We start from the raw sequence: 21754 nt of genomic DNA on the forward strand, positions 1-21754 counted from the left end.
ACAGCCCTCCCTCCAGACTGACCATCAGATGGACGGTGAGACACAGCCCTCCCTCTAGACTGACCATCAGATGGACGGTGAGACACAGCCCTCCCTCTAGACTGACCATCAGATGGACGAAGAGACAGCCCTCCCTCCAGACTGACCATCAGATGCAGATCATATAGAAAAATACAAGTTTCAAAATTTCGACCAATCGATTGTTTGAAAGAACCGACTGTTTTGGGTCAAGACAAATCACGAAAAGCACTTCAAAGACGAGCTGTTTGTTTCGACTCCTTACATCTAAGGGGGTTCTGTTTTAGATATGGAATTAGATGGGAATTATTCTATAATATAGTTGAATAGTTTTATTTACAGTGCCCCAGTTGCAGCAAAGAAATTATGAAAAGGTATCTACTGTATTACATAAAATATACATAATATTGATATAATGAAAAGGCCTCTACTGTATTTCATAACATACAGTACCAGTCAAAAGTTTGGACACACCGACTTATTCGGGGGGTTTTCTATATTTGTTGAAAAACAAATGATAGTCTCACTAAGCCCAAACCAGATGTGATAGCGTATTGCTGCTGAATGCTGTGGTAGCCATGCTGATTAAGTGTGCCTTGAATTCCAAATAAATCCTAGACAGTGTCACCAGCAAAGCACCCCCACACCTCCTCCTCCATGCTTCACGGTGGGAACCACACATGCAGAGATCATTCGTTCACCTACTCTGCGTTTCACAAAGACACAGCGGTTGCAACCAAAAATCTAACATTTGGACTCATCAGACCAAAGAACAGATTTCGACCGGTCTAATGTCCATTGCTCATGTTTCTTGGCCCAAGCAAGTCTCTTCTTCTTATTGGTCTTGTTTAGTTGTGGTGTCTTTGCAGCAATTCGACCATGAAGGCATGATTCACGCAGTCTCCTCTGAACAGTTGATGTTGAGATGTGTCTGTTACTTGAACTCTGTCAAGCATTTATTTGGGCAGCATTTCTGAGGCTGGTAACTCTAATGAACTTATCCTCTGCAGCAGAGATAACTCTGGGTCTTCCTTTCCTGTGGCAGTCCTCATGAGAGCCAGTTTCATCATAGCGCTTGAGGGTTTTTGCGACTGCACTTGAAGAAACTTTCAAAGTTCTTGAAATTTCCCGGATTGACGGACCTTCATGTCTTAAAGTAATTTATCTTAGCTTATTTGAGCTGTTCTTGTCATAATATTGACTTGGTCTTTTACCAAATAGGGCTACCTTCTGTATAACACCCCTAACTTGTCATAACACAACTGATTGGCTCAAACACATTAAGAAGGAAAGAAATTCTACAAATTATCTTTTAACAAGGCACACCTAATAATTGAAATGCATTCCAGGTGACTACCTCATGAAGCTGGTTGAGAGAATGCCAAGAGTGTGCAAAGATGTCATCAAGGCAAAGGGTGGCTACTTTGAAGAATCTCAAATATAAAATATATTTAGATTTGTTTAACAGTTTTTTGGTTACTACATGATTCCATATGTGTTATTTCATAGTTTTGATATCTTCACTATTCTTCTACAATGTAGAAAATAGTAAAAAAAAATATAGAAAAACCCTTGAATGAGTAGGTGTCCCCAAACTTTTGACTGGTATTGTATACATATTATTTATTTAATGAAAAGATATATTTTGTATTATATTATATAAGCATAATACATCATATTATTATTATAACAATGTCATCTTCCAGTCACGCATAAAGACTCAACTTTCAACACGTTTTTTCTCACCCATCTACACACAATACCCCATAAACATGTTTTCAGACATTTTTGCTAATTTATAGAAAATTAAATTCAGAAATATCTCATTAACATAATTATTCACACCCCTGAGTCAATACTTTGTAGAAGCACGTTTGGCAGCGATTACAGCTGTGAATCTTTCTGGGTAAGCCTTTAAGAGCTTTCCACACCTGGATTGTGCAACATTTGCACATTTTATTTTCAAAATTCTTCAAGCTTTGTAAAATTGGTTGTTGATCATTGCTAGAAAAAAAAGTAGATTTTCCCCAAACATAACACTGTATTCAGGGCAAAAAGTCAAGGGGTGTGAATACTTTCTGAAGGCACTGTACATGGGCTCCGATACAATACAGGAATGATACGTTTTAGTTTGAAATTATTCGGTGCGATTCGGGTTTAGTAGAGGAATGAATCGATGTGGTTCAATATGATATGATGCACTAACATTTGTTGCATAAGCACATTCATTTTTCATTCTAATTTTAAATCTGCTGCTGATGGACCTCTCTGTGCTGTGTGTGTGTGTGTGTGTGTGTGTGTGTGTGTGTGTGTGTGTGTGTGTGTGTGTGTGTGTGTGTGTGTGTGTGTGTGTGTGTGTGTGTGTGTGTGTGTGTGTGTGTGTGTGTGTGTGTGTTGGGAATTGTGTAGCACAAATGGAGTAACTACAATGTTTTTGATCCATCCTCAGTTTTCTCCCATCACAGCCATTGAACTCTGTAACTGTTTTAAAATCACCAATGGCCTCATGGTAACATCCCTAAGCAGCTTCATTCCTGTCCTGCAGCTCAGTTCAGAAGGATGACTGTGTCTTTGACGTGGTCTGGGTGGTTTAATACATCATCCACATAATCATTATTAACGTGACCATGCTTAAAGAGATATTCAATGTCTGATTTGTTATTGTTACACATCTACCAATCACTGCCCTTCTTTGATGCTTTTGAAAAGCTCCCTGGTCTTTGATGTTGATTATGTGCTTTAAATTCAATACTATGTATGGGGGACAGATAAATGGTTAGTCATTCAAAAATCATGTCAACACCTATTATTTCACACTGAGTGAGTCCATATAAATTATTATGTGATTTGATATGCCACATTTTTGTCCTGAAGTAATTTAGGCTTGCCTAAACAAAGGGGATGAATACTTATGCAAAGACTATATTTTAGTTATCATTTATATTCATCTTAAAAATATATATATATAATTATACTTCTACTTTGAATATTACAGAGTATTTTGTGTACATGGTTGACCAAAAAATGACAATTAAACCCATTTGAATCCCACTTTGTAACACAATAAAATGTATGAATACCTTTGCAAGGCACTGTAACATTAGTGCTGATGTGCACCTTGTGTATTCTATATACTATCCTAACTCACAACGGTAAGTTGAGACCCCAACTGAGTCCCCTCCCCAAAATAATAATAATAATAATTTGGAAGTTGATCCGAGGGTCTTAAAAGGGGGAACGGAGTTACCCATCCCTGCCCTAGATGCTGTCAATTGCCCAACTTATAGGCCCAATTAAGGCATATCTTTGAACAACGTGATGTTGTGCTCCAAAAGAATAACTTGAAATAACATGTAGGTTGATCAAATATTCCAAATAAAAAGATGATTATGTATTAGCCTAGTGGTCATAAGTATTTAGGCATATCATGTAAATTAAGTCGCAATGGATAGCCTACTGTTGCATGTATCTGGTTAGAACAGCTCATGAGGTGTCCTAAATATCTGTCGACTAGGTGTGACTATAATGACTAAAGAGGCGTCATGCATTGATTTTATTTTTAGGAGTAAAATGTCTCTATTCTCAGCACTTATGACCGCTTTGTGGATATGGCCCCTGATCACAGCATTCAGGGTTGTCAAGGCATACATACCCAACCTCAGAGAGAACTCATAGAACTTCTTTAGTTTCCCGACCAGTGGGACCACAGCAGCCCAGGCTCGCTCCTGTACCTGGTCCTCACTTGGGTTCTGTATCGCCTGAATGAGAGTGAATGAGTGAGTGGATTAAAATGTCAGATGAAACTCCACAATAACCCCCCTTAACACACAATGAGACGTTTTGATCGACAACAACAAAAAACATTTGTAAGAAGAATTCAAAACATTTGCACAAAAAAAAGTGATCACTAGCTGAAAGCAAACTGGCTCCCCTGTTTCCCGTGGCAACCCTGTACAGTAGCCTGTATCAAGCTAAAATTGGCTACTGGTAACGACAGCCATAGAGTTCGGCAAACTTGGCATAATATTTCTAAATGTCCTTTGCATTTAATTCAGTTGTATTAAAATGGGGCGACCCAGGGACCCCCATCATATGTTAGCAAAATGTCCATGTCAAGAAAGAGAAATAAAGTTCACATCTTAAAAAATATTAATACTGAAAGTACATCAAATGAAGGTACATTAATAAAATATATAACAAAATATTAATTATTAAGGTACATAAAATGAAGGTACATTCATAAAATATATATATTTTTTAATGTAAAAGCTACTGCAGTACCTCAGGGCCACGGACCTCAGGTTGAATACCTCTGCACTAGAATGCTAAAATATTCCAGTATTTTTTCCAGAACATTTGCTAAAATTTAGGAAATTTAACCAAACTCTGGTGTTTATTAACTTAAACCTTAACCCACCTGTCGTATCTCTTCTCCTGCTCCGTTGTAGGATTGCAGGTCATCTAGGATAGCCAGAGCCTCCATCAGTACCTCGTTCACCTGCTCCCATATTGCCCTCTCTGCCTCTGTAGGCTGGGCATCTAGAGTAGGTCAGAAAGCAATTCAGAGCAAACATTGATACAACTTTTATAGTATGTTGAAGCAAAGTGGCGCAGAGTACCAGTATTCAGTGCATCAGTGGGCATTTTTTGGTGTGATTCCTTTTTAGTTGTTAATTATCTCTACATGCAAAACAGACAAAAACAGTGCAGTGTAGCGCTTAATAATAACTTCATGTAATAAAGCATTTATAATGGATTAGTAAATAGTTTATTCATCATTTAGTAATCATTACTCCCAAATTTGTAAAGTAAATTTGTAAAGTAGTAACCTAGTTATTCACACATTTATAAACAACTTTTTTATAGTGTTTAATAATGATTCTATTTATAAGATGTTTAATATAGGTTCTTATAAACCATTCACGAATCATTAGTTGAGTATTTTTGCGTGACCTCATCTAAATTGTGGGCTATTTATGAATACCTTATAAATGTATTGAGTGCCCAGTGTAATTTCTCACAAAACGATGGACATGCCATTTGTAGACATTCCATCAGTACCTGATGCTCCTTAAGGATTTATTTTGAGACCTTAAGGTAGTCCCGGAATGTCTACCAATGGCATGTCCATCTTTTTGTGAGAAATTACACTGGTCATTCAAAACATTTATAAAGTATTTGTAAAGTATAAATAGCCCACACTTTAGATGAGGCCATGCAAAGACTTAACTAATGATTAGTAAATGGTTTATAAGGATATTAAACATCTTAAAAATTGAGTAATGATTATTAAATAATGAATAAACTATTTACTAATCCATTATACAGTGCATGCTTTATTAAGTGGAGATATTATTAAGTGCTGCAAAATAAACATATTACTTAATTGTCTGTACGTTAGAAATAGTGTGTATGATTTCCCACCCAAGCTCGTTCCCTCACCCCAACGGGCATGGCTACTCCCTCATCTCCAAAGAAAGAAAAACAGTATATTTATAGAGAGCTTTTTCCAAAAAAATCAAATGATGGCTTTTTTATTAGGGATAATGTTTATTTTTTCTCAAGCCCATGTTTGCCAGATTTCTGAATTTCAGGTTGCTCTTTCCCTTCTCTGTATCCTACCTCCGCGGACCTCCTAAAGCATATTTGATCCATTCTACCATATTTTTTAATCCCGACTCGCTTCTCTGCATTTCTCCCTCTCTCGCCGTGCTAAATCCCATAAACTAACCCTCAGCTAATTCCAAATTCTGACCTAAACTGCAAATTCCAAGATGGGAAACCTGGGAGAGGTTTTTGAAGGCACAATCTGGATGTTCCAATCAGATTTCATGCCAGGTAGCATTTCCAGACCCTGCTGTGCCTTCGAAGCCCTTAAAAATATGTGATCTAAATATGATAGGTAAGCCTGACGCTCCTATGCTTTTAGCATCCCAATCCAATGGGTTCACCAGATACTCTGTGAGGAAAAAAACTCCAGTTGTTAAGGAAACATGGATAAATAGGACAGACTGGTAACTTAGCCTTACCATGAACTGCTGCCTCAAGTGAACTATGCAAATCAAGGATCTGAATTGAAACGGATGGAAGTCATAAGTATTCTCCAACATGTTAGACCAGAATGCCATTAAGAGGCAAAAGAGGGCCATGGATTTGATACTTTGCTAATAACATGGTTGAGTTTGTACAGGGACGAGCTGAATGCATGGAAAGCAATCTTTTTGACAACTTCTAGACAACATCAGGGCGGAGGATATTTTAGGCTTGGGGACAATTTGTAGTTTAGAGTAGTCAATTCAGGAAATAAAATGAAAGTAACAAGTTGGTTGAAATATCATTTCACCCCAATACACCAACCTACCACTACTTTTTCTTTGGAGGAATCAGTGACGCTATAGATGTGGTGTGTGCATGAATGCGTGTAAATCACTTACTCTCAAAGTCCAGGAAGAAATTCCCTGCATTGTTGTCTATGTCCCTGGTCAACACCTTGATCAGGTTCCCCATACTGGCAAATCAAGAACCTAAACACAGGGGGATGGGAAACATTAGACATGCATGACAGGCTCATCCTTATTTAGTACCCTCACCATTCCTGTGGGGATTGAGGGGCATGTACGTCGTTGTCATTTTGTGTCTGTGTGAGACCATCTGTCCAGAAAAACGTGCATATTGCATGACGATTTCAAGATTAACATACAACAGAGTCTGCTTGTCTGAGTGTGTAAAATGTGTGTGTGTACATGCCTGCCCAACCCTCTCTCAGCCACCTGCTCAGTCACGATGGACACATCTGGTGGCCACAGAGAGCGTGACAGAAAACAGCTGCCACTTGGGGACTGACAGGAACAGGGGGAGAGGAGTGTCTGTGCATATGTTTGTAGTGTGTGTGTGTGTGTGTGTGTCAAGCGTTCGTGCGACACCACATTAACTCTTCCCTCACTGCCAACTGCCACCTATAACAGGGCATACCTGGACTAATTCATCGCACAGGGCTATACTACAAAGAAGGATCAATGAGTTAGCCAGCTAACTTGCCTAAATATTCTGATATAACTTTTTATTTTGAAGAAGGATAAGCTTGAAATGGGCATGGTCTAATTGATGTAACAAACAAAAAGACATACAGTTGAAGTCAGAAGTGTACATACACCTAGCCAAATACATTTAAACTCTGTTTTTCACAATTCCTGACATTTAATCCTAGTAAAAATTCCCTGTCTTAGGTCAGTTAGGATCACCACTTAATTTTAAGAATGTGAAATGTCCGAATAATAGTAGAGAGAATTATTTATTTCAGATTTTATTTCTTTCATCACATTCCCAGTGGGTCAGACGTTTACATACACTCAATTGGTATTTGGTAGCATTGCCTTTAAAATGTTTAACTTCGGTCAAATGTTTCAGGTAGCCTTCCACAAGCTTCCCACAATCCTTTGGGTGAATTTCGGCCCATTCCTCCTGACAGAGCTGGTGTAACGCTTTTTCAGTTCTGCCCAACCATTTTCTATAGGATTGAGGTCAGGGCTTTGTGATGGCCACTCCAATACCTTGACTTTTCCTCCCTCATGATACCATCTATTTTGTGAAGTGCACCAGTCCCTCCTGCAGCAAAGCACCCCCACAACATGATGCTGCCACCCCCGTGCTTCACAGTTGGGATGGTGTTCTTCAGCTTGCAAGCCTCCCCCTTTTTCCTCCAAACATAACGATGGTCATTATGGCCAAACAGTTCTGTTTTTCTTTCATCAGACCAGAGGACATTTCTCCAAAGAAGTACGATCTTTGTCCCCATGTGCAGTTGCAAACCGTAGTCTGGCTTTTTATGGCGGTTTTGGAGCAGTGGCTTCTTCCTTGCTGAGCGGCCTTTCAGGTTATGTCAATATAGGACTCGTTTTACTGTGGATATAGATATTTTTGTACCAGTTTCCTCCAGCATCTTCACAAGGTCCTTTGCTGTTGTTCTGGGATTGATTTGCACTTCTCGCACCAAAGTACGTTCATTTCTAGGAAACAGAACGCGTGTCCTTACTGAGCGGTGTGACGGCTTTGTGGTCCCATGGTGTTTATACTTGCGTACTATTGTTTGTACAGATGAACGTGGTACCTTCAGGCGTTTGGAAATTGCTCCTAAGGATGAACCAGACTTGTGGAGGTCTACAATTCTTTTTCTGAGGTCTTGGCTGATTTCTTTCGATTTTCCCATGATGTCAAGCAAAGAGGCACTGAATTTGAAGGTAGGCCTTGAAATACATCCACAGGTACACCTCCAATTGACTCAAATTATGTCAATTAGCCTATCAGAAGCTTCTAAAGCCATGACATCATTTTCTGGAATTTTCCAAGCTGTATAAAGGCACAGTCAACTTAAATGTCTGACCCACTGGAATTGTGATACACTGAATTATAAGTGAAATTATCTGTCTGTAAACAATTGTTGGAAAAATTACTTGTGTCATGCACAAAGTAGATGTCCTAACCGACTTGCCAAAACTATAGTTTGTTAACAAGAAATTTGTGGAGTGGTTGAAAAACGACTTTTAATGACTCCAACCTAAGTGTATGTAAACTTCTGACTTCAACTGTACATATCTACACTACCGGCCAAAAGTTTTAGAACACCTACTGATTCAAGGGTTTTTCTTTATTTGTACTTTTTTCTACATTGTATAATAATAGTGAAGACATCAATACTATGAAATAACACATATGGAATCATGTGGTTACCAAAAAAGTGATAAACAAATCCAAATATATTTTAATCTTGACATTCTTCAAATAGCCACCCTTTGCCTTGATGACAGCTTTGCACTCTTGGCATTCTCTCAACCAGCTTCACCTGGAATGATTTTCCAACAGTCTTGAAGGAATTCCCACATATGCTGAGCACTGATGGGCGATTAGACCTGGCTCGCAGTCGGCATTCCTTTAGGCCTGGCTCGTAGTCGGCATTCCTATTCATCCCAAAAGTGTTAGATGGGGTTGAGGTCAGGGCTCTGTGCAGACCAGTAAAGTTCTTCCACACCGATCTCGACAATCCATTTCTGTATGGACCTCACTTTGTGCACAGGGGCATTGTCATGCTGAAACAGGAAACGACCTTCCCCAAACTGTTGCCACAAAGTTGGAAGCACAGAATCGTCTAGAATGTCACTGTATGTTGTAGCGTTACGATTTTCCTTCACTGGAACTAAGGGGCCTAGCCCAACCCATGAAAAACAAACCCAGACCATTATTCCTCCTCCACCAAATGTTACAGTTGGCACTATGCATCACTAAGCTAGGACCCTGGGAGTAAACACCTCCCTCTGCAACTGGATCCTGGACTTCCTGATGGGCCGCACCCAGGTGGTAAGGCTAGGTAACAACAGATCTGCCACGCTGTTCCTCAACATGGGGGCCCATCAGGGGTGCGTGCTAAGTACCCTCTTGTACTCCCTGTTCACTCATGACTGCATGGCCAGGCACGTCTCCAACACCATCATTAAGTTCGCTGATGACACAACAATGTTAGGTTTGATCACCGACAACGACGGGACAGCCTATAGGGAGGAGGTCATAGACCTGGCCATGTGGTGCCAGGACAACAACCTATCCCTCAAAGTGATCAAGACAAAGGAGATTATTGTGGACTACAGGAAAAGGAGGACAGAGCACGCCACCATTCTCATCAACGGGACTGTAGTGGAGCAGGTTGAGAGCTTCAAGTTCCTTGCTGTCCACATCACCAACAAACTATCATGGTCCAAGCACACCAAGACCGCCGTGAAGAGGGCACGACAAAATCTACTCCCCCTCAGGAGACTGAAGAGATTTGGCATGGGTCCTCAGATACTAAAAAAGTTCTACAGCTGCACCATCGAGAGCATCCTGACTGGTTGCATCACTGCATGGTACGGCAACTGCTCGGCCTCCAACCACAAGGCACCACAGAGGGTAGTGCGTACGGCCCAGTACGACACTGGGGCCAAGCTTCCTGCCATCCAGGACCTCTATACAAGGCGGTGTCAGAGGAAGGCCCTAAAAATTGTCAAAGACTCCATCCACCCTAGTCAGACTGTTCTCTAGGTCCAAAAGTGAGTGACCTATTCAAATAAATAGTCGCTATTGTCGATAATGAATTACCATCGCAATGCTTTTTCCAAATACCCCTGTATACCGCCCAAGCTTAGTGGGGGGCAATTTTACTATTACAAAATCATTTTTGATGAATATTATAATTCTCTGTAAGTATTTCTTACTTTTATTTTTATTTTGAGTGGCAGCCCATAGGTACATATTATATAAACTTAATATATTCATTGAAATTGATATTGTACCTGTTAACCCCCAACAAATAAATTACAAAACAAATAAAACTTGGTCAATTATTCATTTATTTTATATCTAAGTGGGTTGGTCTAAATCGGATGTTCGGTATTATATTTAATGAATATTATATGAATCATAGTAATTGAAAAGGCCAATTGCAGGAATGATATTCTTATCTGTTTCTAACTCCAGCAAATATTTCTGAGATGGTGTCATGGCTTGCTGAAATGAAACGGAACTACCCCTGGTCCTCTGTAGCTCAGTTGGTAAAGCATGGTGCTTGCAACACCGGGACAGTGGGTTTGATTCCTGGGACCACCAGTACATCAAATGTATACACGCTTGACTGTAAGTCACTTTGTATAAAAGTGTCCGCTAAACGGCTTATATTATTGAGTAAAACTACATGACTTTTCGCTATCAGTTTAATATCTGACAGTGATAGAAAAAAAACTGCTCTCCAAAGTGGACAAAATCGTATAAAATAGCATATTTAGAAAGCATTATAACTACACTGAACAGAAATATAAACGCAACAATTCCAATGATTTTGCTGAGTTACAGTTCTCATATAAGGAAATCAGTCAATTGAAATACATTCATTAGGCCCTAATCTATGGATTCCACATGACTGGGAATACAGATATGCATCTGTAGGTCACAGATACCTTTAAAAAGAAAGTGTGGGCGTGGATCAGAAATCCAGCCAGTATCTGGTGTGACCACCATTTGTTTCATGCAGTGCGAAACATCTTTGCATAGAGTTGATCAGGCTGTTGATTGTGGCCTGATCAATAAGCTTTTTGTGTGTATGGAACATTTCTGGGATCTTTTATTTCAGCTCATGAAACATTGGACCAACACTTTACATGTTGTGTTTGTATTTTTGTTCACTATACATACTTTTTATGTCAAATGTGCATCTTTTGGATTTATCAATCAATATCTATCTGCAAGATATGTGTTTTCCTAACGCTGATTCTGCTTTGCTTTCATGCTTCTTTACTTTCTTTACTGAGACTAGGTCATCAAATCCAGGGCAAGGTTTTTAGAGATGTCCTGGGGTACAGAGCACACAGTAGGGAGGTGCAGCCTAGTCAAGCACTGCATAGGTTTATGATGCCCCCTTGTGGAGCCACAGTGAGTGAGTGACCTGCAGGATAAAAACCACTGCATGCATAGAAATGACCCTGTAGGCACACTGGGATTTTGTGTCAGAGAATTTCAGATGGAGCCAATGCTTTTCAATAGGAATAACCGTCAAAATCGTTACGTTTTTTTTTTACATATGCAACCAGTCAGACAATAGTTGACTTTATGCTTTTGACGGACAAAAATGGCCAAAGATGTAGGCCTTCAGTGCCTTCAGAAAGTATTCATACTCGTTGACTTATTCCACATTTTATTGTTTTACAGACTGAATTCAAAACGGATAACATGTATATTTTTCTCACCCATCTGCACACAATAACCCATAATGAGAGTGGAAACATGTTTAACATTTTTTGCAAATGTATTGAAAATGAATACACAAAGATCTCATTTACATAAGTATTCAAACCCCTTTGCTATGAGACTCCAGATTCTGCTCAGGTGTATCCAATTTATTTTGATCATCCTTGATATGTCAATACAACTTGATTGGAGTCCACCTGTGGCCAATTCAATTGTTAGGACATGATTTAGAAAGAAACACACCTGTCTATATAAGGTCTCACAGTTGACCGTGCATGTCAGACAAAAACCAAACCATGAGGTTGAAGGAAGTGTCCGTAGAGCTCTGAGACAGGATTACGGCGAGGCACAGATCTGAGAAAAATGTACCAAAAAATGTCTGCAGCATTGAAGGTCCCCAAGAACACAGTGGCCTCCGTCATTCTTAAATGGAAGAAGTTTGGAACCACCAAGACTCTTCCTAGAGCTGGCCGCCTGTCCAAACTGAGCAATCGGGGGAGAAGGGCCTTGGTCATGGAGCTGACCAAGAACCGATGGTCACTCTGACAGAGCTCCAGAGTTCCTCTGTGGAGATGGGAGAACCTTCCAGAAGGACAACCAACTCTGCAGCACTCCACCAATCAGGCCTTTATGGTATAGTGACCAGACGGAAACCACTGATCAGTAAAAGACACATGACATCCCACTTGAAGTTTGCCAAAAGGCACCTAAAGGACTCTGAAAATGAGAAACAAGATTCTCTGGTCTGATGAAACCAAGATTGAAGTCTTTGACCTAAATACCAAGCATCACGTCTGGCACCATCCCTACGGTGAAGAATGGAGGTGGCAGCATCATGCTATGCGTAACTTTTTCATCGGCAGGGACTGGGAGACCAGTCAGGATTAAGGGAAAGTTGAATGGAACAAAGTACAGAGAGATCCTTGGTGAAAACCTGCTCCAGAGCGCTCAGGACCTCAGACTGGGGGCGAAGGTTCACCTTCCAACAGGATAACGACCCTAAGCACACAGCCAAGACTACACAGGGGTGGCTTCAGGATAAGTCTCTGAATGTCCTTGAGTGGCCCAGCCAGAGCCCGGACTTGAACTCGATCGGACATCTCTGGAGAGACCTGAAAATAGCTGTGCAGCGACGCACCCCATCCAACCTGACAGAGCTTGAGAGGATCTACAGAGAAGAATGGGAGAAAGTACCATAATACAGGTGTGCAAAGCTTGTAGCGTCATACACAAGAAGACTAGAGTCTGTAATCGCTGCCAAAGGTGGTTCAACAAAGTACTGATTAAAGGTTCTGAATACTTAAGTAAACTTGACATTCCTTCTTTTTTTATAGACATATGGTTGATGTCAGAAGTTTACATACACCTTAGCCAAATACATTTAAACTCAGTTTTTCACAATTCCTGACATTTAATCCTCGTAAAAATTCCCTGTTTTAGGTCAGTTAGGATCACCACTTTATTTTAAGAATGTGAAATGTCAGAATAATAGTAGAGAGAATTATTTCTTTCAGCTTTTATTTCTTTCATCACATTCCCAGTGGGTCAGAAGTTTAAATAAAGTCAATTAGTATTTGGTAGCATTGACTTTAAATTGTTTAACTTGGGTCTAACGTTTCGGGTAGCCTTCCACAAGCTTCCACAAGAGTGTGTGAAGCTGTCATCAAGGCAAAGGGTGGCTACTTTGAAGAATCTCAAATATAAAATATATTTTGATTTGTTTAACACCTTTTTGGTTACTACATGATTCAATATGTGTTATTTCATCGTTTCAATGTCTTTAATGTCTAGAAATGAGTTAAAAAAATTAAAAAACATTCAATGAGTTGGTTTGTCCAAACTTTTGACTGGTACTGTATATGATCTGGTCTGAATGTTGGTCTTACAGAATAGTTTGATTTATACTGAATGTATACTCTATCATATATAGACCTACTAGGCCAAAATGTTCCAACTCTAATCACACAATCTGTGTGTAGCTAATCGTGGTCTTCAGATCACCACCCTGAACCGGGTGGCTCATTTGTAATAGGACTCCCTGTTAAAATAAAGGTTAGAGCCACAATTTGATGAATCAGGTGTTACTGCTTGGTTGGAACAAAAGCATACAAAACAAAACAGAAGCCAGGAGCTGGAGACTCCTGAGGGGTATACTACAAAGCAGAATCAATGAGTTAGCCAGCTAACTTTGATAAGCAACCAAAATGAACTACAGATGTTCTGGCTCATTAAGAAAGCTTAACTTCACTATGTGTTTTTGGTTGTTGTATCAATTAGATCACGCCCATTTAAAGCTTACCTTTCAAAAGTTTTACTCAGAATATTTAGGAACGTTTGCTGGCTAACTCCTTGATCCTGCTTTGTAGTTTTCCCCTCTAGTCTACTGCGTACCCATGTATCTGTGCCATGGAATAAAAGGGGAACGAGAGAGCACAGAAAAATGCCAAGAGTGGGAACAAGAGAGGTGTGATCCGCAACTTGGGGGAAACCTGTGTGAACTTGCCACCCATCGCGTGCATACGTGTCTGACTGAAACATGCGTCTGAATGAACATGCTTTGCTAATCTAGTTGAATGCTTCTGTGGGATCCACAATAAAACATTGTGACATACTAGACGGAATGAACATTTTGTAGAGGTATACTATTTACGCATCGCAGGTGTAGGCCTATGGACTTGTGTGCTTCAAGTACAAGTCAATGCATCATTTCACCAGTTATTCAATGAGGGAGAGGCCTACATACAGTATTGTTTTTTCCACCAAGGCATGCTACCATCAACTACTGAATCTGAGCGGTAGCCTCCTTTTTGCTGAGGCAGGCCTGCTATGCAGTCTCTGTGTCTTGAGCTCATGTACACACACACATGTACACATGTACACACTAGAGGTCGACCGATTATCATTTTTCAATGCCGATACCGATACCCATTATTGGAGGACCAAAAAAAGCCGATACCGATTAATCAGACGATTTTTATATATATATATTTGTAATAATGACAATTACAACAATACTGAATGAACAATGAACACTTTTATTTTAACTTAATATGATACATAAATAAAATACATTTAGTCTCAAATAAATAATGAAACATGTTCAATTTGGTTTAAATAATGCAAAAACACAGTGTTGGAAAAGAAAGTAAAAGTGCAATATGTGCCATGTAAAAAAGCTAACGTTTAAGTTCCTTGCTCAGAACATGAGAACATATGAAAGCTGGTGGTTCCTTTTAACATGAGTCTTCAATATTCCCAGTTAAGAAGTTTTAGGTTGTAGTTATTATAGGAATTATAGGACTATTTATCTCTATACCATTTGTATTTCATATACCTTTGACTATTGGATGTTCTTATAGGCACTATAGTATTGCCAGCCTAATCTCGGGAGTTGATAGGCTTGAAGTCATAAACAGTGCTGTGCTATTTGAATGAATGCTTACGAGCCTGCTGCTGCCTACCACCGCTCAGTCAGACTGCTCAATCAAATATCAAATCATAGACTTAATTACAATATAATAAACACACAGAAATATGAGCTTTAGGTCATTAATATGGTAAAATCCGGAAACTATCATTTCAAAAAACAAAATGTTTATTCTTTCAGTGAAATAAGGAACCGCTCCGTATTTTATCGAACGGGTGACAACCCTAAGTCTAAATATTGCTGTTACATTGCACAACTTTCAATGTTATGTCATAATTATGTAAAATTCTGGCAAATTAATTACGGTCTTATTTAGGAAGAAATGGTCTTCACACAGTTCGCAACAAGCCAGGTGACCCAAACTGCTGCATATACCCTGACTTTGCTTGCACAGAACGCAAGAAAAGAGACACAATTTCCCTAGTTAATATTGCCTGCTGACATGAATTTCTTTTAACTAAATATGCAGGTTAAAAAATATATACTTGTGTATTGATTTTAAGAAAGGCATTGATGTTCATGGTTAGGTACATTGGTGCAACGATTGTGCTTTTTCCTGCGAATGCGCTTTTGTTAAATCATCACCCGTTTGGCGAAGTTGAAGTAGGCTGTGATTCGATGATAAATTAACAGGCAACGCATGACAAGCTAGTTAACCTAGTAATATCATCAACCATGTGTAGTTAACTAGTGATTATGTGAAGATTGATTGTTTTTTATAAGATAAGTTTAATGCTAGCTAGCAACTTACCTCGGCTCCTTGCAGCCACAAGGTCCTTCTGATGCTGCACTCGCGTAACAGGTGGTCAGCCTGCCATGCAGTATCCTCGTGGATTGCAATGCAATGCCGATTACCGATTGTTATGAAAACTTGAAATCGGCCCTAATTCATCGGTCGACCTCTAGTACACATGCACACATGCACAAACAAAACATTTTTTTTTCTACCATGGACACTTCTACAAAGGTTTTGTAAAGGGTTTATAAAATGTTAAAACGCTACTACAAAGGAGCTACTTTAGCTTCGTGGCCAATTTGAATGCTTGCCAAATATTGAACCTCAGCAACATAAAGCATTCACAACAGATTATGGCGCAAACCTGAAGCAAACCAAGCATGTAACTAAATTCTTTAGGAACGGTGTACATTATGTACAGATAATATCTAATTAATGTCTATAAACAACAGAAATCTCTTTAGAAAACGACATCTTATTGACCAAACACAGTGTTTAGAATGTTCTTCCATTCTCATAAATCTAGGCGCTCTGAGAAGGTGTAATATTAGGCATTGTTATTGCCTAGGGGTTTAAACTCAGTGATGCACAACAGCAATAGTTGCTTTGACATTCTGACTGCAGATACCACATTTTACAATAAGTATAATGGTAAACACATTAAAGGGCACCCTCCCACTGTTTTAGTACAACCTTGAGGGACGGGGCTGGACAAATGTAACCACTCTCAAATTCATAGACAGACCTATGGATGCAAGGACTGACCATCCATGGTATACAAATTATAGTTTTATCCTTGTTTTGAGGCTAGACAGTGTTTGTTCACAAACAATGGAGTAGAACATGCTTATATGTTGGATTCTGATGGGTTAGACATTTGAACTAAACTGAAGAGGCATTTAAGTTGTATTCTATTCTGAATTAAATAATCAAATATAATTATTTAAAAGTCCAAAAATGGATGTACCAATCGCAGATTGGCACTGTAAATGGACACACTTCAGAAGAATTGAACTTTACTAGAGTCAAGCTGGGATTCAATCCGATCGTACTTGTAGACAATGTGTATTTTAAAGAAAATGTCACGATTTCTGCAGAGATCGCATTCAAGGTATATGCTGCAGATATTGGCTCAATTGAAAATTACCTTTAAAGCCACAATATGTAGAAATGTCTCCTCCATTTCCTGGTTGCTAAAATTCTATCACGTTTGCCTAATTTCAGTTTGTGACAAAACAAGCAATGTATAGTGTAGATAGAGAATCATTGTACAATCTAAATCACTGAGAAATAGCGCACACAGAAGGGATCTACCGATTGCTGTCAATGAGAATGACAGATCTATAAACACACATTTATTTGTGCATTTGGTCAGGTCGCCCACAAAGCTACATACTGGAACTTTAAAATGTCAAGCATGCTATAGCGGTAATTTTGGATTGAACCCCGGCCTAAGTGTTACCCTCAAAAAAGACAACTCAAAATATATTGAAGGCCTCTGGGGACTAGTTCACATTGCTTTAGTCCTGCAGGGTGTTGCAGGGTGTTTAAAGACGGATGTGTCAATTTCATAGTGTGGCAAATGTGCTACATCAGACACAAGCCACCCAGGAAGTTACAAAGTATCAGACTGGCATTTCCTCTGTATTTGTGTTCGACTGTCTCTCTTCTCTACTCAATTCTCTTTTTGGCAATGTGTCAGTGTTGAGCTTCAGTCTGTCAAACAGACATGCCAAGCTTAACAACACATTGAACAAATTGTAGCCAACTAACAAAGGTAAACGCTACATCGGTTGGAGACATACACCAGAGACAAACTCCGATGTCTCTTTCGGACCAGCAATAGACCAGTAGTAGAGCAGCAACGTGGTCTAGGAAAATCCAGACGTTTACTTCAAGCATTTACCTTTAAATTGGATTCAGGTCACAAAAAGACTTTACAGATGTGAAATGCAGTGTATGATTGTGATAACATGTTGTTGTATTCATGATGTAATGATCATGCTACATTCATGTTAAGTTGTCTGTAAACTTCATGTAAAAAAAAAAATGATATCACAGGTAAACCTAAAGCATTCAATGAAGGAATAAAAACTTCATAACACCAGTACAAGCAGTGCATCTTCATTACCAAAACACTACCATCCATAAATGACTCCTGGCATACAGGAGAGAGACAAGAGGCCAAACACAAATCAACACTTACAGAGCTACCTAGTCAGACAAGTATCTTTGCCTTAAGGCTATGTCAAGCAGCACTTATGTTACGCTGCAGCACATAGGAATGCACAGCCAAAGCCTAGACTTTCACTGACACAATAATGGCCACCTTCTGGTCCTGCCCTATGCAGACTAAACCTACACTTTGCTCTCCTATCATTTTGATTTCTTAAAAAACTTCTTAGGCTCAACATTATACTATTCACACACCAGATATACAGTTACCTCCTACATACAGTACCTTGAACTCCTTGAACACGTATACATTCTTCTGCTGCAAGGAAAATGTTAAGGCAGAATCTACAGTTGAAGTCAGAAGTGTACATACACCTTAGCCAAATACATTTAAACTCAGTTTTTCACAATTCCTGACATTTAATCCGAGTAAAAAATCCCTGTCTTAGGTCAGTTAGGATCACCACTATATTTTAAGAATGTGAAATGTCAGAATAATAGTAGAGAGAATGATTTATTTCAGCTTTTATTTCTTTCATCACATTCCCAGTGGGTCAGAAGTTTACATACACTCAATTAGTATTTGGTAGCATTGCCTTTACATTGTTTAACTTGGGTCAAACGTTTCGGGTAGCCTTCCGCAAGCTTCCCACAATAAGTTGGGTGAATTTTGGCCCATTCCTCCTGACAGAGCTGGTGTAACTGAGTCAGGTTTGTAGGCCTCCTTGCTCGCACACGCTTTTTCAGTTCTGTCCACAAATGTTCTATAGGATTGAGGTCAGGACTTTGTGATGGCCACTCCAATACCTTGACTTTGTTGTCATTAAGCCATTTTGCCACAACTTTGGAAGTATGCTTGGGGTCATTGTCCATTTGGAAGACCCATTTGCGACCAAGCTTTAACTTCCTGACTGATGTCTTGAGATTTTGCTTCAATATATCCACATAATTTTCCTTTCTCAATGATGCCATCTATTTTGTGAAGTGCACCAGTCCCTCCTGCAGCAAAGCACCCCCACAACATGATGCTGCCACCCCCGTGCTTCACAGTTAGAATGGTGTTCTTCAGCTTGCAAGCCTTCCCCTTTATCCTCCAAACATTACAATGGTCATTATGCCAAACAGTTCTATTTTTGTTTCATCAGACCTGAGGACATTTCTACAAAAAGTACAATCTTTGTCCCCATGTGCAGTTGCAAACCGTAGTCTGGCTTTTTTTATGGTGGTTTTGGAGCAGCGGCTTCTTCCTTGCTGAGCGGCCTTTCAGGTTATGTCAATAAAGGACTAATTTTACTGTGGATATAGATACTTTTGTACCTGTTTCCTCCCGCATCTTCACAAGGTCCTTTGCTGTTGTTCTGGGATTGATTTGCACTTTTTGTACCAAAGTACGTTCATCTCTAGGAAACAGAACGTGTCTCCTTCCTGGTCGGTATGACGGCTGCGTGGTCCCATGGTGTTTATACGTGCGTACTATTGTTTGTACAGATTAACGTGGTACCTTCAGGCATTTGGAAATTGCTCCCAAGGATGAACCAGACTTGTGGAGGCCTACAACTTTTTTTCTTGGCTGATTTCTTTTGATTTTCCTTTGATGTCAAGCAAAGAGGCACTGAGTTTGAAGGTAGGCCTTTAAATACATCCACAGGTACACCTCCAAATGACTGTAATGATGTCAATTAGCCTATCAGAAGCTTCTAAAGCCATGACATAATTCTCTGGAATTTTCCAAGCTTTTAAAAAGGCACAGTCAATTTAGTGTATGTAAACTCCTGACCCACTGGAATTGTGATACAGTGATTTATAAGTGAAATAATCTGTCTGTAAACAATTGTTGGAAAAATTACTTGTGTCAAAGTAGATGTCCTAATCAACTTGCCAAAACTATAGTTTGTTAACAAGAAACTTGTGGAGTGGTCGAAAAACGAGTTTTAATGACTACAACCTAAGTGTATGTAAACTTCCAACTTCAACTGTATTTCCTGCTATTCAATGGCCATTTAATTTAATGATACCGAATATTTTGAATAGAATATAACTTATAAACGCCTCAAAATAACCCAATAATGTAATTTTTCACCCAACAAAAATATTGGTCGACTGAGAGCTGTCTATTCTTTCGACCAATTGATTGGTTGAATTTTTTTTATTTGATTGTGCTCAGACTTGCTGTGCTGTGTTAAAAAAAAATGACAGCGAGTGACTGTGTGACTAGCACCCGTTGTCTCTCTGTCCTCCCTGCTGCTGCGACAACTACAGAACTTCATCAGTGTTTATCGTGCTGTCCATGTTGCTGAAGCTGCAACATAATTACAGCAATTTCTGACTGAGAAGTCCTGATACGGAAACTGATTGCCTATTCCTCAACTCTTGCTGTCTTTACATGACACATGTATGCATCGCATGTAGGTGACCAATAGGGCCTGAACTATAGCATATCGTAGTCACATCAATAAATTGGTAATAACAAACTCTGAACACATGTGACAGCAAAATGGATGCAGAGGTCGTGGCAAATAAACTCGAAACAGAGGAATGTTTACTGGTTGCTCAGGAGGACCCTTCTCCAAGGGTCACTTTATTTTATTTTAAAACTAAAATGCTTGATTGCATGTTCAAATCATGAATGACTCATACGCTGTGTGATGACATGAACAAATGAATGACTGACTGATACAGTAGCCTATATAAGTATTGAAATATAGGCCTAAGTGAGTTACGGTTTTAAGACTAAACAGGATGCACTCGTTGGCCTACACCTCGATGGTGGTTATACAAGGCTGCTATACTAAGCCTACTAATAATAACGACATAATAATAAGAATAGTAATAATAACGATACGGAGATCAAGAAAAAGGAGGGTTATTATTATTCTAAATATTACTTTTCTGACAATTTGGAAGAGTGTAAACAACACTAAATAAATGATAAGTAATACCAGAGAGGCTGTTCTAATGGAAAACAGTGTAAAGCCTTTATTACAGCTTAGCAAAGATTAAAAACAGACACATTTGTGAAATTGTTTAACCGACACGTGGTTGTGTGAAGCTTGGGTGCTCACTGAAACAGTAGGCTATTAAAAACACTCAAAAAGAAACAGGAACTGTCTTATTTCTGTAGATATATATGGATGATATATAAAGCCAGGCACATTTACCAGTTAGGCTATTGATTATAGACCTAATTAAGTTGGGGATTCCTCTCTCCTCACTTTTCTTAGACAATTAAGGCAGGGGCTGTTTTCTCATCTCCCAACTCCGCTGCTACCTCTACCGCATTGTTCTCAACACCAATATGCTGGTTAACTTTGCTATTATGCACATAGCAACATGGTCTAGGAAAAGGGGCAATTCAACAGCGCACTGATGTTTCAGAACCGCAGACAATGGCCGCTATCCAACGCAGGAGAAAGTGCATTTGTTATAAAATAATAAAATGTTTATTAGTATTGTACCATTGTTCTTACATAATAAAACAATATACAATTTCAGTAGTACATGTCTTAGTGATGGACTGTGCTATCCTCCACAATGGATTAGTCCACTCAGACAGGAACCAATCAGACAGGTGTCTTGTACACCATTCAATTATTGAATTGTTTTGCTACTGCTCGACTAAAGAAATCTCAGTC

The 21754-nt window shown here is 39.3% G+C and overlaps 1 protein-coding gene across 2 annotated transcripts in view; it reads right to left on the minus strand.

Annotated features, from left to right (window-relative positions):
- fam49ba (family with sequence similarity 49 member Ba) overlaps positions 1 to 21754 on the minus strand; it is a 47346-nt gene that overhangs the window by 21465 nt on the left and 4127 nt on the right. Inside the window, exons 2-4 of one of the 2 annotated variants that reach the window (XM_039003649.1) lie at positions 6453 to 6542; positions 4436 to 4557; positions 3671 to 3776 (exon numbers count right to left, since the gene is read on the minus strand). In XM_039003649.1, the coding sequence (XP_038859577.1) occupies positions 3671 to 3776; positions 4436 to 4557; positions 6453 to 6525 (301 nt within the window). In that variant the 5' untranslated portion in view covers positions 6526 to 6542. Of the gene's footprint in view, positions 1 to 3670; positions 3777 to 4435; positions 4558 to 6452; positions 6543 to 21754 lie in introns of those variants that run through there. The other variant, XM_039003650.1, reaches the window with a different exon arrangement.

Source organism: Salvelinus namaycush, chromosome 11 (genome assembly GCF_016432855.1).
Source record: "Salvelinus namaycush isolate Seneca chromosome 11, SaNama_1.0, whole genome shotgun sequence".
Classification (NCBI taxonomy): Eukaryota; Metazoa; Chordata; class Actinopteri; order Salmoniformes; family Salmonidae; genus Salvelinus; species Salvelinus namaycush.